General features: G+C 45.7%; 1 protein-coding gene across 1 annotated transcript in view; it reads left to right on the top strand.

The window, feature by feature from the left end:
* Positions 1–8,076: 8,076 nt before the first annotated feature.
* BLVRB (biliverdin reductase B) overlaps positions 8,077–15,710 on the top strand; it is a 55,942-nt gene continuing 48,308 nt past the window's right edge. The window contains exon 1 of the mRNA XM_069207219.1: positions 8,077–8,310. Coding sequence (XP_069063320.1) covers positions 8,226–8,310 — 85 coding nt within the window. The 5' untranslated portion in view covers positions 8,077–8,225. The remainder of the gene's footprint in view (positions 8,311–15,710) is intronic.

Genomic DNA, 15,710 nt, shown 5'->3' on the forward strand with positions numbered 1-15,710 from the left:
TGAGAACGCTGGAACTTACTCTATTGTATACTTTAGTATACAGCAGGCCGAACGCTAGCGCTCGACCTAAAAATGGAATCCCAGAGGCCCTTCCTCCTCCCCTGAATCAAATTACATACATTTGCTTTAAATGTATAGCTCCACATTCTCTGTGGAAGCTGAATACTTGGCTTGCGTATGAGAGATGCAATGGGGTCAGTTATGGTGTAAAATACAAGAAACCACCGAAGAACTTGAAGATGATGTCACTCGCCTCCAGAGAGTTAGAGTTGGACACAACAGGGCCCTACAATGAAGGCTCATACGCCTAAAACATCCCGGAACACTACAATGAAACGCTGCAGTGCCTTGTGTGTTCTCAGCACATTTTTCTTTCACAGATTGAGCAGATGCCTTCTGTGCCCCTGAGGCCCTCTAAATACATGTACCTGCTTGAATGCGGTGATCTGTCCTCGGGTGGCTTCACTTTTGTTTTTCGGCCTGCTCAACAGAAGTCTTTGAAGATGTCCTTCCTGCTCGGCCGTGAAGAGTGACTCTGTTTTTGCGATGTTTCTATTTTGTAAACGCAGCGCTGACATCCTCTCTCCTGCATGATGCAGGCAGCGACGTGATGTTGCAAAAACGTGCACGCTTGACAAAGGTGCCTGCGCGGTGAGGGAAGGAAGGGTGCATGCACGCTCGCACCTTACAAGGAACATTGGTTAAGACTACAAGAATGTGGTTGTATGATGGAACCATGCATGCCTTAACAACACAGTTGGAACAATGACCGCATTGTTTCCGAGCATGCCTTTACCACGCATGCCTTTACAACAAATTTTCATTGTAAAAGCATGCCTAGTAAAGGCATGTGTGGAAATGGCATGCATGGTTCTATCATACCACCCGCCCTAAGGCCCAAAACTACTCCCACCCCTAATACCTAAACTCCCCCGACCCCTTCCACCCGCCCTAAAAAAAAACTATCCCAACACCCCCACCCTCACCCTCAACCCCATCAAATTAAGTACCCAACACCACCACCTGCCCTAAACATAAAAAAGAACTATCCCGACCTTCTCACCCCACAAAAGTAAACTACTCCTCACCTGCCCTGGGCCCTAAAAAATACTATCTCGACTCCCCCACCCCTTAAAATAAACTACTCTGACCCCCCCACCCGCCCTGAGCGCTAAATAAAAAACCATCCCGACCCCCACCCCTAAAAACTAAACTACCACGACATCCCCCACCTGCCCTGAGCCTTACAAGCTTGTCCCTAATAAGTAAACTACCCCAAGACCGCTCCACCCACCCTAAGGCCTAAAAAAAATAAACTAATAAACTATCCCAACCCCCCACTCCAGCCTCTAAGAACTAAATTACCTCGAACCCCCCGCCCATCCTGAGCAGTAAATAAAAAAATACCCCAAACCCTAAAAACTAAAGCTAAGTACACTGACACTCCCACCCACCCTAGGCCTTAAATCCACCCCACCGCTAAAAACTACCCACCAACCCTGCCCCAACCCCACTTACCTCACCACATCCACTCCCAATCCTTCCTCACCTTCTCTCCTACCTCCCCCTCCCTTCCTTAAACCTTCCCCCAACCCTTTAAAAATAAACTGTCCTGCCCCCACCCGAAATAAAAAAAATACCCAAACCCCCCACCCCTTAAAAAATAGCCCAACCCCGGCCACCCTAATCCCTTCATCCACCCCCCAACCCTGCCCCAGCCCCACTCACCTCACCACATCACTCTGCCCCTAGCCCAACCCCCACCCTAATTACTTTAAAAAATACCCAACCCCCCGATCCCCGCCCCTTAAAAAAATAGCCTGCCCCAGCCCCCCACCCACCCTAATCCTTTCATTGACCCCGACCCCTGCCCCAGCCCCACTCACCTCACCCATCACTCCCACCCCTAGCCTCACCCCACCCTAATTCCTTTAAAAAATACCCAAACCCCCCTGCCTCTTAAAACAAATAGCCCACACCCAGCCCCCACCCACCCCAATCCCTTTCTCCACCCCCACCCCGCCTCAGCCCCACTCACCCCACCTTGTCACTCCCGCCGGTAGCCCAACACCCCACCCTAATTCTTTAAAAAAATACCCAAATCCCCTACCCCCGCCCCTGAAAAAAAAATAGCCCACCCAATCCCTTAATCCACCCCCACCCCTGCCCCAGCCCCACTCACCTCACTGCATCACTCCCGCCCCTAGCCCACTCCCCACCCTAATCCCTTAAAAAATAAAAAAAATAAACACCCCTGCCCCTTAAAAAAAATAGCCCAATCTTGCCCCCCACCCACCCCAATCTCTCAATCCTCCCCCATCCCCACTTACCTCACCGCCTCCTCTTCCGAACAAAGCATGAATGTTTCTGTGCCTTAACCACACATATGCGTAGTTCAGCACATGCATGGTTAAGCCACAGAAACAGCCATGGATTGTTTAGGCAAGCGTGGTTACGCTTGCGTGGGAAACATCCGCATTGTTTACAATGTATGGTTGAGGACGGTTCCCCAAGAATATGACTATGAAATTGTACACAAACCGGGTAAAGATCAGAACCCAACAGACTCTTTTCCACAAGTGCAGCTGCAGTGTCACAGTTTTATATCCAACATGGCTGGAGCATATCTCAACTTTATTGTGAACTTCAGCACACCAGTAGCTCTGTCTGTGGAACAAATAATTGCTGCAACCAATACAGACAAAGACATCGACACAATCAAATAACTGACTATCACACAGTCATGGACGAGAAAGTCCCAGCCCCGGCCAACAATGTTGAATTCCAAAAGTTCAAGAATGTACAGAATGAGTTAGCTGTCACCAAAGAAGGTGTGACACTGCGAGGCTTGAGAAATGTCATACTTGAAAGCCTCAGGCAGTGGGTCATTGAGCAGGTCCATGAAGGACACCTTGGTGTTGTGGCCACTAAAAGAGCACTAAGAGACCGATTGTGGGTCCCTCGGCTGGATGAGAGGGTTGAGAAAGAGCTAAAGGCCATGGACATCATCTAGGAGTTGCAGCTGTGACCCCTGGCTTGCCCTTTGCGATCCCTGGCTCTGCCTTTGTGACCCCTTGCTTCAGAGGCTGGCACATTTAGGGGGTCATTACGACCCTGGCGGCCGGCGGTAAGGTGGCGGTAACACCGCCAACAGGCTGGCGGTGTTCCGCCAGCAATTATGACCGTGGCGGAATTGCCACGGTCATACTGCCCGCTCCTCCAATATCCCGCCAGGATTCCGCCTGGCGGTCATAATCCCCAGGGCAGCGGTGCAAGCACCGCTGCCTGGGGATTATGAGTCCCCGACCGCCAGCCTGTCCATGGCGGTAAACACCGCCATTGAAAGGCTGGCGGTAAGGGGACTTGGGGTGCCCCTGGGGGCCCCTGCACTGCCCATGCACTTGGCATGGGCAGTGCAGGGGCCCCCAGGCATAGCCCCGTCGCGCATTTCGGGCAGTGAAATGTGCGACGGGTGCTACTGCACCCGCTGCACATCAGCATTGCCGCCGGCTCCATTACGAGCCGGCAGCAATGTTGATGTGACACTGTTACCGTCCGCTGGCCCAGCGGAAATGTCATAATGGGAAGCCAGGAATACCGCCGGCAATGGCGGTATTCTGTCTCCCGCGGCCTCAGCGGTCTTTGTGCAAGACCGCCGAGGTCGTAATGACCCCCTTAGTGCCAGGAACATACTGGCAGCTCGTCCTTATGGACGTCAGTTGGGACTGCACTCTCTTCGTTTTCGGTCAATTTTTATTACACTAATAGTGAATAACAACATATTATTCACTATTAGTGTAATACGAATGGGGTACAATTAGCTGGGAACATGCTCTTCCATGGCACCTGAAGTAAGTAAAAATGCGTTTAAATGTATGTTGTGTGTGTGCTTGTGGGTTAGAGTGTGTTTATGTGAGAGAGAGCGAGTGTGTGTAACTGTGAATTTGTGTGTATATGTAAATTTGCGTGTGTGAGCGAAAGTGGAGGTCCAAGGGCACGTGATGTTACTTCCACTACCTCTGGCATTTTGGTGAATTGACATCCAAGCTGAAGGCATGTCACGTTTGCAACTATCACCCTAAGTGACGCAATACCCAGTAACAACGTCTGATCTTCCTGCCCATGTATAGGAGAGAGTTGCAGTTGACTGTTTTAGTCCTTTAGGAAATGGACACCATCTCATAGTAGTCATAGACGAATATTCACATTTTCCTTTAGTGGAAGACCTATTCTCGACAACCCATAACAAAGTGATAGAACGGCTTGATGACATTTTTGCAATTTGGGGCATCCCCAAAATGTTCAAATCTGATAATGGCCCTTGCTTAAACAGCAAAGAGTTCAAGGAGTTCTTCCGACTCAATGTCAAACACCAAAAGAGAATGCCTCTATGGCCCTAAGCCAATAATGTAGTTGAATGATTTATGGGCACCCTCAAGAGAGGCATTCAGCGAGCATCCATGGAGTGAATTGACTCGAACCAAGCCCTGTGTCAAGCCCTCGGGCTTATCAATCAAGTCCTCACGCCACAGCAGGTAAAGGTCCAGACAGTTTTGTTTTTAGGAGAGCTATCTGAACAAAACTACCTCAATGGACATCGGATAAATCAGTGAATACTGACAAGATTCAAGACACAGACGCAGTTCGGAAAAGTAAAATGAAAACATACACAGCACTGCCATGCCAATGAGACAAAGGAGAATGGGTATTGGTAAAGCGGAAACACAGATGGAAAACAGACACACCTTTTGCTGCTGATCCTTTATAGGTTGTAGCGTGCAAAGGACATATGGTGACAGCATGTCGTCCTGGATAATCCATCACTTGGGGCACATCACATTTCCAACACCTACCAATACACTCCTCGAGTACTGAAACTGTATGGGAAACAACCCAGCCATCCAGTCCGGCTCAAGTGCATGAGCCTATGACGCCGTTGCCTGATCAGGGTGAACCTCAATCATCTCGAACCACCTGAACTGGCACACTAGTAAGAGCACCTCGCTAATTAATTGAGGAAATATTGAGGAAATGTGATTTTGGTGATATCTATCACTTAACAAGGGGGAGATGAAGCATCTTGCAGGTATCAGCCCTGTCAAGTACTACACATCAGGATTTAGGCTTACACATTTTATTGCTGGTGTCCGCTTCACCACATTAAAATGGATTGGTCACACATATAAAGCTCCCTGACATGATTTGGGGGTCATGAGGCACTCTACAAATTACCTTGTGTGCAGCACTGAATGTCTGCACAAAAGCTATGCCTGGGAAGGAATTAAACCTGCTTGTGTTGGGCTTTGAGGACTCATTGTCACAGTGACACAGCAATACATTGTATCTCTCCCATGTGCAGAAAACCAGAATGTTCTCTGTCTATCAGCCTCACTGGCCTCTCTGAGATCCATGTGGCTACTGGATTTTACTGAGCAGGTGGGGTTGCTAATTGGGGTGTAAGGCTACAACTTACTGCAATTCTTTCTCACGCTGCCTTCGGTCTATTTTGCACAGCCTATAAATACATTTAAAAAAAGCATAAAGATGCCTCTCTCCTGACCTGAATAGAATCGGTAGAATTGGTTACAGGGTGGAAATACATAAAGAAGAGCAATCGACTTGCGGCAGAAGAAAACATTCACTCCTCAGTTACTTCCACCTTAACAAGCATTCTCTCTCTTAGTAAGAGTCCAAGTCCTATACTTTGGCACCCCACACGAGGCATACGATGTCTCCTGGAAGAGAACGAACCCAACAGGAGGGAAAATGACTGCTTATCTTATCTGCAAGCCATTGTCCACCCCTCTGTTCAGAACCACTTTTGGTAGGAGCAGCTCAATACAGCCGCAACTCCTCCAGAATGGTGAAGGAGCATCGCCCAGCTGGCTCAGAGCCAGCAGCTCAAAAATAAAATTATATTTTACTACTGTTTTATTTTTCAGCTCAGCTGCTGGCTGAACCACTCTTGCAGGGAGGGATGAGGCCGGGCCTTTGGGAGGCGGGAGTGGAGTGCACTTAACTGTGCATGTCTGTTTGGCCAGCTGTCTTAGGCTGGTCAAACAGACGTCTGCAGTTAGGTTTCTCCAAACCGGCTGTATTTGCCAGCCGGGTTGGAGAAACAGCGAGCAGTAACCCAGCCCGTACAGTCCAATTTCCGCATGCTTGGTAATAGCATGAGAGTAGCACATGGATTGCACATAGAGTCTTAAGCTGCAGGGACCAGGAAAAGGAGTTACTATTAACTCCCCCATGTGTGCTTCCCCTATGTGCTCCCCCCCGTACTCCCTCCACTCGCCCCACTACTTTTAAAATAAGTCTGCCACCACTGGCTCGATATATGTAAGTAGTTGTCTTTAGCTGACGAAAGCAATATGTATTTGCCCAAAGCATTCAATAATTTCCACTTGTTTATATAAGTTTATACAGCATCTTAAAAGCAGTTCACTGACAGTCATGTACTCCTTAACTGCTTCCTTTGCAAGCTTTAACAGCGACTTTGTACATTTATGAAAACTACCAACAAGGAGTAAAATGAAGACTACCGGACACTTATAACCCACAGCCTAAGATACATATAATCATGTTGTCTCTCTCTCATGCGCTCTCTTTCTCAGTCTCTCTTATCCAAAAAGCCACAGACTGCTTATATGTGCATATTAGGCAAACACCATCCCCACAAGAACAGCCCTATAGTGTTGGAGGCCCTAGGCCCTCATGCTACTGAAATAGGGTGACACAGACACATAGTTAGGGTTCGTGTAAGTGGCCCAGGGCACATGCGCCCGGCCCTCTTTATTAGTAGGGTCACCTGACTGGTGACGCCTGTGATGGATGGGTGTGGGGTGGGGTGAATCTGGAAGTCAGCCCTCAGCAAAATGGCTGGTGGAAACACTAGAACGTGTCCAGCAGTACACTACAAGCCCCTTGCACACAGACACAAACATACATAAAAGTACCTCTGAAACATGCATTACAAACACACAGATCCCCAACATATATTCAAATACAGCTTTATAAACTTACTCACACTTCTCTACAAACACATCTTACTCACAAAAAGTGTCACTCTAAGTGTCACACATTTGTAGTTGAATGTCACTCATAAGCTCACTCAAGCCATGGAAATTTCACACATAAGCTATCTCAAAACTTGGCAGCTATGATGTATGGGCACGAGAACCCTTGTGGTTCTGGGCGGACTCTGAACTGGAAGTATAGGGGAGGTGTATGGCGGAGGAGTGTCACCCCTCCTCGCCCCCAGCCAGCAGCAGAAGCTGCAAACGTTTAAAAATAAAACAATAATAAACATTGTTTATTATTGTTTTATTTTTAAAGAGGCAGGACCATGGGGGTGATGAGCACTGAGGGGAGTGCACAGAGTAGTCCCCTCAGTGCGCATGTGTGTTTGGCCAGCCGTCTCGGCCGGCCAAACACACATGCGCACAAGGGCTCTCTCGGATGGAAATAGCAAACCCACGCTCCCAGTCTGCCTTGGAGCACCCAGCCAGGGCACGCCAGCCAGCGTCGTGATTGGCCACTGCGTAGGCTGGGTGCCTGGAGTGTGGCGGACCGCAGCGGTGCGGCGGCAACGTTCAGGTAAGACTGTTTTTTATTCTATTTTTTTATTTTGTTCCCCCCCACTCCACTTTTCCCAATAACCAGCCGCGACTGCAGTACCTTAGTGTATGCTCATGAATAAAGTAACGTTTTCAACGCAGCTCCCGTGCAGCGTCGTTCATATGCATGCTCCAGGTCTGGGGAAGACCCTGCAACTAGCAAGTTCAGGCGTGCTGGCTCATTAACCAAGAACGTTGCAATTGGCGCCTACATCGGCCCAAAGTATTAGTATTCATTTATCATCTAAAATGTCCATCGTACGAGTCATGATGCCAAACACACGTACTTTAAACACCCCCAAATATTCCAACGCGCTTCTGTAGATTGCCCTGGGTTTACACTAAAGCTTTCAAATGTGGGACTTTGGAAGCAGGTTTCGTAACTCTCCCTGGGTCCAAACCAGCCCGCTGAATCTAACTCCACCCCTAAACACGCCTCTCCCCTTTTGCAGGCGGGTCTCTGACTGAGCAGGAAGTACATTTCACAGCACGCTCCTGCCACACTAACGAGGGTGTCTGCTATTGCGGTGTTACTCATCTCGGAAGTAACGGTACCACCCGGCAGCTCGCAGTCCTTGCCCGAACCCTGTCACCTCCAACCTGCTCAGCATGGCATCCCTTCTTAAAAACATCGCCATCTTCGGGTCCACCGGAATGACGGGGAAGGCGGTGCTTGCGCAGGCCGTCCAGGCAGGTGAGAAGCTGCAGGGACCTTACTTAGCACACGAAGGGGGCGCGTCGCGGTGGGAGCCGCGCATGCACGTGTTAATGAAAACAAAGTGTGACGTGAGGTTTAAGAGTCCTCTAACATCGGCACAATGTCTTAAATGTAAAAAAAAATATGCGACGCCCAGAGACTGGGTACGGTGCAGCGTTCATTACACAAGAAGAGATAGGGAGTGCACGTAAGAGGGATGTAAGCCGTTGAGGTGCACGTTGGTTGATAATGAAGATCCGGCGTATACTTCAGCACCCGATAGTTACCTGCCGATGAACTGTTCTGCTGTCCAGGAAGATCACGTGATGTGTCCAGGAGCACACAGTGTGTCAAGTGGCTGAGCTAGGACTTTAGTTCAGAACCCCAAACTAATTTTTGCTGATTGTAGCGCACATGGAAACACTGTGCGAGCTCGTTTCTCCCTCGACGAAAAACAGCTTACATTCCTGAAACAAAGCAGCTGCAGACAGAGTTTGTATCTTTAAGGGAGGACGGATTGTATTGTAATTGAATTTCTATAGCGCTTACTACCACCGATGAGGTGTGAAAGCGTGCTGTGGTGGGTAGTGTGCTACCCCAGAACCTACGATTAGTGGTGTTCCAGTGGTAGTGGGTTATTGTTGATTATTTTTGGTTATTGGTATTAGCCTTGTCCTCCATGAAACTGTTTTTTCTTAATGGTAGATTAAGTTATTAGGTGTTGCGAGATCATTAATGTGAGTTGTAGTAAACGGAAGGTTGGATGAGTAGATGAGCCAAACGGTATCAGATACTGTTAGATTGCAAGGAATGGTTACACACAAGGAGGATTTGTGGTGTGTGAGAGGCATGACCACTTTACAAAAATATAGTAGAGAGCGAAGCAGACAAGCACGTGACAGAGTCGGCCACCTCAGATGATGGCATGCAGAAGGCATGAGGGAGCTAGTGGGAGGAAGATGCCATGCAATCTGAGAAAATTGCCAGTATAGAAACAAGGGCCGATGGTTGTCACATGTGGGCAGGTGCTATACGTTGTTGCTTCTTTGGTGGTTCGGTTTGGTTGTTTGAGTTCGTTTGGTTCTCCCTTGATGACAGAGGGTCCCGCAGAGGCATCTGGTGGTAAGGAGAAAGTCCAAAATTTGTGACAGCACTCTGTTTTTGTGACTGAGATCATATAGATTCTCTGATGTATCAAGTCATTAATAACCAGATCTTAACCTTTCTTTTGAACTTTAAGGTATTCTTCAGATTGAATTTTTGTTAGCTATGGAATTCCATAGTTTGATGGCTTGAACAGAGAAAGTACCATCAATAGTCTTCTTCTTGTAAGCAGCAATTATTAAGCACAGTGCCAGCCTGAAATGTAAGTTCCTCAATTTGCAAGTATTTCATGGGTTTTGATTGTAGAAATGCAGGTCGTTTGCCATTTATCACTCTATGAGCAATGCTTACTAGCTTGAAAGAGGATCTTCCTACAGTTGGGCGCTGGAGAGATACAGGTGTGTATATTCAAATTTAGAAGTGGACTTGCTGCTGAATTCTGAATTCTTTGCAGCCTTCTCATGGTTGGAAGTGGAATGCTGTGGGATAGCCCATTAACATCATCAAATTTAAAGAGGATGAGTGATGGTGTTGGTTGTACTTATTGGGGAAATCAAATATGTAAAAAGACCTGTTTAAGTGTTTTCACACTATAAAGTGTATAACGTTGATTTGGATAGCTTGTCCATTTGAGCATTCATGGAGAGTGTAGAGTCTAGGACCATTTAAAGATTTTGTAATTCTCTAGATAATTTTGAGAGAGTACCCAGTTCATTCGGCCAGAAAGACAGATGATCATAATTTTTCCATTCAAAGCACAACTGTATTTGAAGCATTTAACTTGAGATCATTCTGCTTTATCCATTGATCTACGGCAATTAGGCAGGTGTTGAGTTCTAATTTCCCTATGTCTTTAGGGTGTTCAAATTTGAGGATTATCTGTGTGTCGTCTGCATAGTTGTATCCGGTAAGTTCAAAACTGTTGTTACGGTCTACTAGTGATTTCATGTTTATGTTGAAAAGTAGATAGGTCCTTGTGTGACTTCTGTTTTTATGCAGCACGGCTTGATGAAGAAGGGCTATGCGAATCAGGTATGGCTTGTTGTTTGGGTAAGAGAGAATCCAAGTACTATTCATGCCGCATTTACAGACTTCTTTGAGTCTTAGAATTATGGTAACACTGTATACTTTGTCAAAGGCTGCTGAAAGCTCCAGGGGTAGTAATGCAGCTACACTATTTTTGCCAAGTATGTTTTATTATGTCATCCTAAATTGTGATTAGGCAACTCTGGTCCCTCTTCCTGGTCATAATCCTGTTTACCAGTCTGAAAGTAGTTGCTTCTCTTCAGTGAAGTCCAAAATCTTGCTATATGCTGCTCAGTCCATACGTTTGCCAAGGAAAGACTCACTGGAGATTGGTCTGTAGTTTTTAGGGTCTTATGAGTCTAAGGTGTTCTTGTTAATTAGTGGGTGTATGTATACCTTCTCCAATATCTCTGGAAAAATCTCTGTGTTTAAAGAGTTATTAGTAATATATCTGACTGTGATAGCCTTAGATGTTGATAGAAAAATCTTTTTTCAATATTTTTAGAGGGCATAGGTCTTTTGATTAGCCAACTGTGCTACTATTTTTCACTAACCCTGCAAATTCTGAGCACACGATAAGTTGTTTCAATGTAACACTTGGTTTCACAGTTTTTGCAGTTTCTATGCACGGTAAATGACAGACATTATAGTTTGCTAATTTGCCGATAACTAATTTAATGGGACTCAATTTTAGCTCACCTAATAGGATGAAGGGCCAAGTTGATTGTACTAGAATTCAAACCTGTGACCTAGTGGTAATACCAGAAACACTACAGAAATAAATGTTCTTCCTGAACAGTTACAACACTGCTTCAGGGAATCGCTAAGCAAACCATTACTGTCGTACTCTGGGTTTAGCGCATAAGAAAGTTACAGTGATATCCATCCTTCCTGAACTGTCTCCTGCTATAGCCCACAGGAACCGCTACTGTGGTACCATGTCACTTCCTGAAGTGCCACAGCGCCGCTTCTGGCATAGCTCAAAGAGCCACTACGACACTGCATGTCCTTCCTGAGCGACCTACCGCTGCTTATGGAAATAGTCCCTAGAACCACAACCGTGGTAACTGGAGATAAGCCTTAGAGACTGTAGGACGGTGTCCTCCGGTTGCTTCATCCCTACCTCTGAGTGTAGCCAATAAAGACCCTACTGTGGAACCTATTCTTCCTGGGCTGATTGACAGAAAACTGAGAAATTGTGAACTCATCACTGCAAGACATAACCTTGCATGCTGGTTTGTAACTTTAGGCCTGCTGGAATGTGCTTGAACCACAAATTAGGTTTTGACCAGTTGGTATTTAAATCCACGTGACCCGAGTATTCAGCCATTTTTGCTGAGCGCACAGTGACTCAGCAGAAATCTCCAACATTAACTCAGCGCTTGCCAAGTGTCACTGCACTCTGTTAACCTCCCTTCTCTTAAGGAAGTTTTTAATTTCAAGCGTGCACATCAGCAATTTTTGGGACTTCTGTAAAATTCTGTTACAGGAACCCCTGAGCCCAGCACTCTTGCCTTGCAAGGACACGGGGCATTGTAGGGATAGCATACTTTTCAGTTTGGCAGATATATTTTTGGTATCTTTAGATTCCATAATTCTTTTTGTTCGATGTGCCATTATAAACGGGGACAAACGCATGCGGCCGGTCTGCAGACACTTGATTTGCACAAGGTTGATCCCTATCTTAAATTTCACAGAAAAGCTACTTAAACCATACAGTAGGTTGTGCCCTGAGTAATTACAAGTGGTTCAGACAAATTCAAGAATTTCCATCCATCACTTTTGTACCCTCTAAGTGGCAATTAAGTGAAAGAAATAAAGTGTAGACACAATTTCATTTTTGCTGAACACTCAGTTGATGTTGGGAGCGTCCTATGTGAGTTGTGAAATGTTACTAAAGCCCTGGTCTTTGCCTTCAACATATTTGTATTCTTATACTTCTGCTGTTATTTTTCTATTTACAGGACTGGACTCCAGGGGTAGGTATGCTAAAATGACAGGGCTGGAGGAATCTCTCACATATCACATGGGATAAGCTGAGAACTGCATGAAAGTACCATATTATAATAAATGTTGAATGCACACTGATGTAGAAAATGCTGATGAATTGCACATCTTCGTAAGTTATAATTGCCTGACAGAATTCTGGACTAAAATCTCTGTAGCAATTTCTGACTTACTAAAGATAAACATTGGGCTAAACGAAAATGACCTTCCTCGTCTTCGACAATACAGTACTACAGGGAGTGCAGAATTATTAGGCAAATGAGTATTTTGACCACATCATCCTCTTTATGCATGTTGTCTTACTCCAAGCTGTATAGGCTCGAAAGCCTACTACCAATTAAGCATATTAGGTGATGTGCATCTCTGTAATGAGAAGGGGTGTGGTCTAATGACATCAACACCCTATATCAGGTGTGCATAATTATTAGGCAACTTCCTTTCCTTTGCCAAAATGGGTCAAAAGAAGGACTTGACAGGCTCCGAAAAGTCAAAAATAGTGAGATATCTTGCAGAGGGATGCAGCACTCTTAAAATTGCAAAGCTTCTGAAGCGTGATCATCGAACAATCAAGCGTTTCATTCAAAATAGTCAACAGGGTGGCAAGAAGCGTGTGGAAAAACCAAGGCGCAAAATAACTGCCCATGAACTGAGAAAAGTCAAGCGTGCAGCTGCCACGATGCCACTTGCCACCAGTTTGGCCATATTTCAGAGCTGCAACATCACTGGAGTGCCCAAAAGCACAAGGTGTGCAATACTCAGAGACATGGCCAAGGTAAGAAAGGCTGAAAGACGACCACCACTGAACAAGACACACAAGCTGAAACGTCAAGACTGGGCCAATAAATATCTCAAGACTGATTTTTCTAAGGTTTTATGGACTGATGAAATGAGAGTGAGTCTTGATGGGCCAGATGGATGGGGCCGTGGCTGGATTGGTAAAGGGCAGAGAGCTCCAGTCCGACTCAGACGCCAGCAAGGTGGAGGTGGAGTACTGGTTTGGGCTGGTATCATCAAAGATGAGCTTGTGGGGCCTTTTCGGGTTGAGGATGAAGTCAAGCTCAACTCCCAGTCCTACTGCCAGTTCCTGGAAGACACCTTCTTCAAGCAGTGGTACAGGAAGAAGTCTGCTTCCTTCAAGAAAAACATGATTTTCATGCAGGACAATGCTCCATCACACGCGTCCAAGTACTCCACAGCATGGCTGGCAAGAAAGGGTATAAAAGAAGGAAATCTAATGACATGGCCTCCTTGTTCACCTGATCTGAACCCCATTGAGAACCTGTGGTCCATCATCAAATGTGAGATTTACAAGGAGGGAAAACAGTACACCTCTCTGAACAGTGTCTGGGAGGCTGTGGTTGCTGCTGCACGCAATGTTGATGGGGAACAGATCAAAACACTGACAGAATCCATGGATGGCAGGCTTTTGAGTGTCCTTGCAAAGAAAGGTGGCTATATTGGTCACTGATTTGTTTTTGTTTTGTTTTTGAATGTCAGAAATGTATATTTGTGAATGTTGAGATGTTATATTGGTTTCACTGGTAATAATAAATAATTGAAATGGGTATATATATTTTTTTTGTTAAGTTGCCTAATAATTATGCACAGTAATAGTCACCTGCACACACAGATATCCCCCTAACATAGCTAAAACTAAAAACAAACTAAAAACTACTTCCAAAAATATTCAGCTTTGATATTAATGAGTTTTTTGGGTTCATTGAGAACATGGTTGTTGTTCAATAATAAAATTAATCCTCAAAAATACAACTTGCCTAATAATTCTGCACTCCCTGTATAACCGCATTATTTATTTGTAATGTAATCACAGTTGCAAGATGATGTATAGCCCTCGAATGGATTAACTAGCACCCTCCTAATATCGATAAATGGTGGAATCTGGCCTATGAGCATTGAAATGGAAGCCGCTTTGTAAACAATTAACGTCGGCCAGTAGAAAATTCTGTTTCATATATGAGGGCCATTGTTTGTGTGATTATCATCAGTGAATTATGCTGAATAACGATTTTGATTTATTTAAAGGGACGTACATCTGCAGTGATGCTCTATCACTGCTGACGCCTTCGATAAAACTTTGTATACATGTTTGCTCTTTTGCCAAATTAAAACAAAACAAAAGTGTACCCTAGTGTACATCTGAAGAGGCCCTGGGATTAATAGTGAGGAAACTGTAGATGGAGATCTGGAGGGCCACGTCTGTAGCCGGTCTCCTCCCAAACCAGGGTGGGATCGCAGGCGTTAGTTGCCGGTCTCCAGATGTGCTGAAAAGACAAGAAGGCCTGCGTTTTGGTGACACTGTATGGAGGGGAATTTACTGAACTATGAACAACAGTTATTGAACTGGAGTATCTGCACCTGAGCCTTGATTCATGCTGCACAGAACTCTCTAAGTTAAATAGAGACCTGCTTAGATTCACGAGAGAAGGGGCCCCTGGGTGGGGGGAAGCTGAATTCCAAGGTGCCATAGTCCAAGCGTTAGTTACCATTGTACCTACAGTTATTATTTGTGTGGTATTCCGTTTTTAAGTGTATATATTAAAGTATGATTTTTATCTTAAGTAAAGCACCGGGCGCGACATTCATTTATTGTGCTGGGGATGGTTGTTGAGCTCTGAGTTCATGCACTGCCTCCATGAGAAGCCTGTGACTGCTCGCTATTAATATCAGAGAGAGTCAAGTGCTGCAGTGGTTGAACTTGGCCCAGTTTGCAGAGCCATGGGAGTACAGACCCTGCTTGCCCTATGGCCCACAAAATGGGTTCTGACACTACTAAATGTCAGTCTGCAGGGCAATCAGTACCTTTCTGCCTTCTTTCTCTAATGTAAACACTCCAACAGGTTTAGCCCGTTGTCCATCTTTGTGTTTAACTTGGTGGCCCATCTGGGGCTTTTTGCAACAGGTTCTAGAAGTAATGATGAGGCCATGCTGTCATGTAGGTTCCTTTATTCTTGCCAAGGTTACAGGTCGGTTGCCAGATGGGAATTAGTGTAAGGAAGGAGTTTGATGCTGAGCCCTCAGACTCAACTGTACAACTGCCTGCAATTACACAGTCACATCATGCATGCATGTTCCACAAAATTGTCAACCCTCAGGTTGAGTAGGACACACTGAACACCAAAGACCTGTGATGCAACTGTTTCTGTTACACTAAACTGTTTTCATGTCTGGCTCATGAATGTCTCAAAAAAGCATTCCCATAGGCCAAAGCTTAATAGAGGTAACATGGACAGTGATGCGAG

The sequence above is a fragment of the Pleurodeles waltl genome, chromosome 9 (assembly GCF_031143425.1).
Source record: "Pleurodeles waltl isolate 20211129_DDA chromosome 9, aPleWal1.hap1.20221129, whole genome shotgun sequence".
Lineage (NCBI taxonomy): Eukaryota > Metazoa > Chordata > Amphibia > Caudata > Salamandridae > Pleurodeles > Pleurodeles waltl.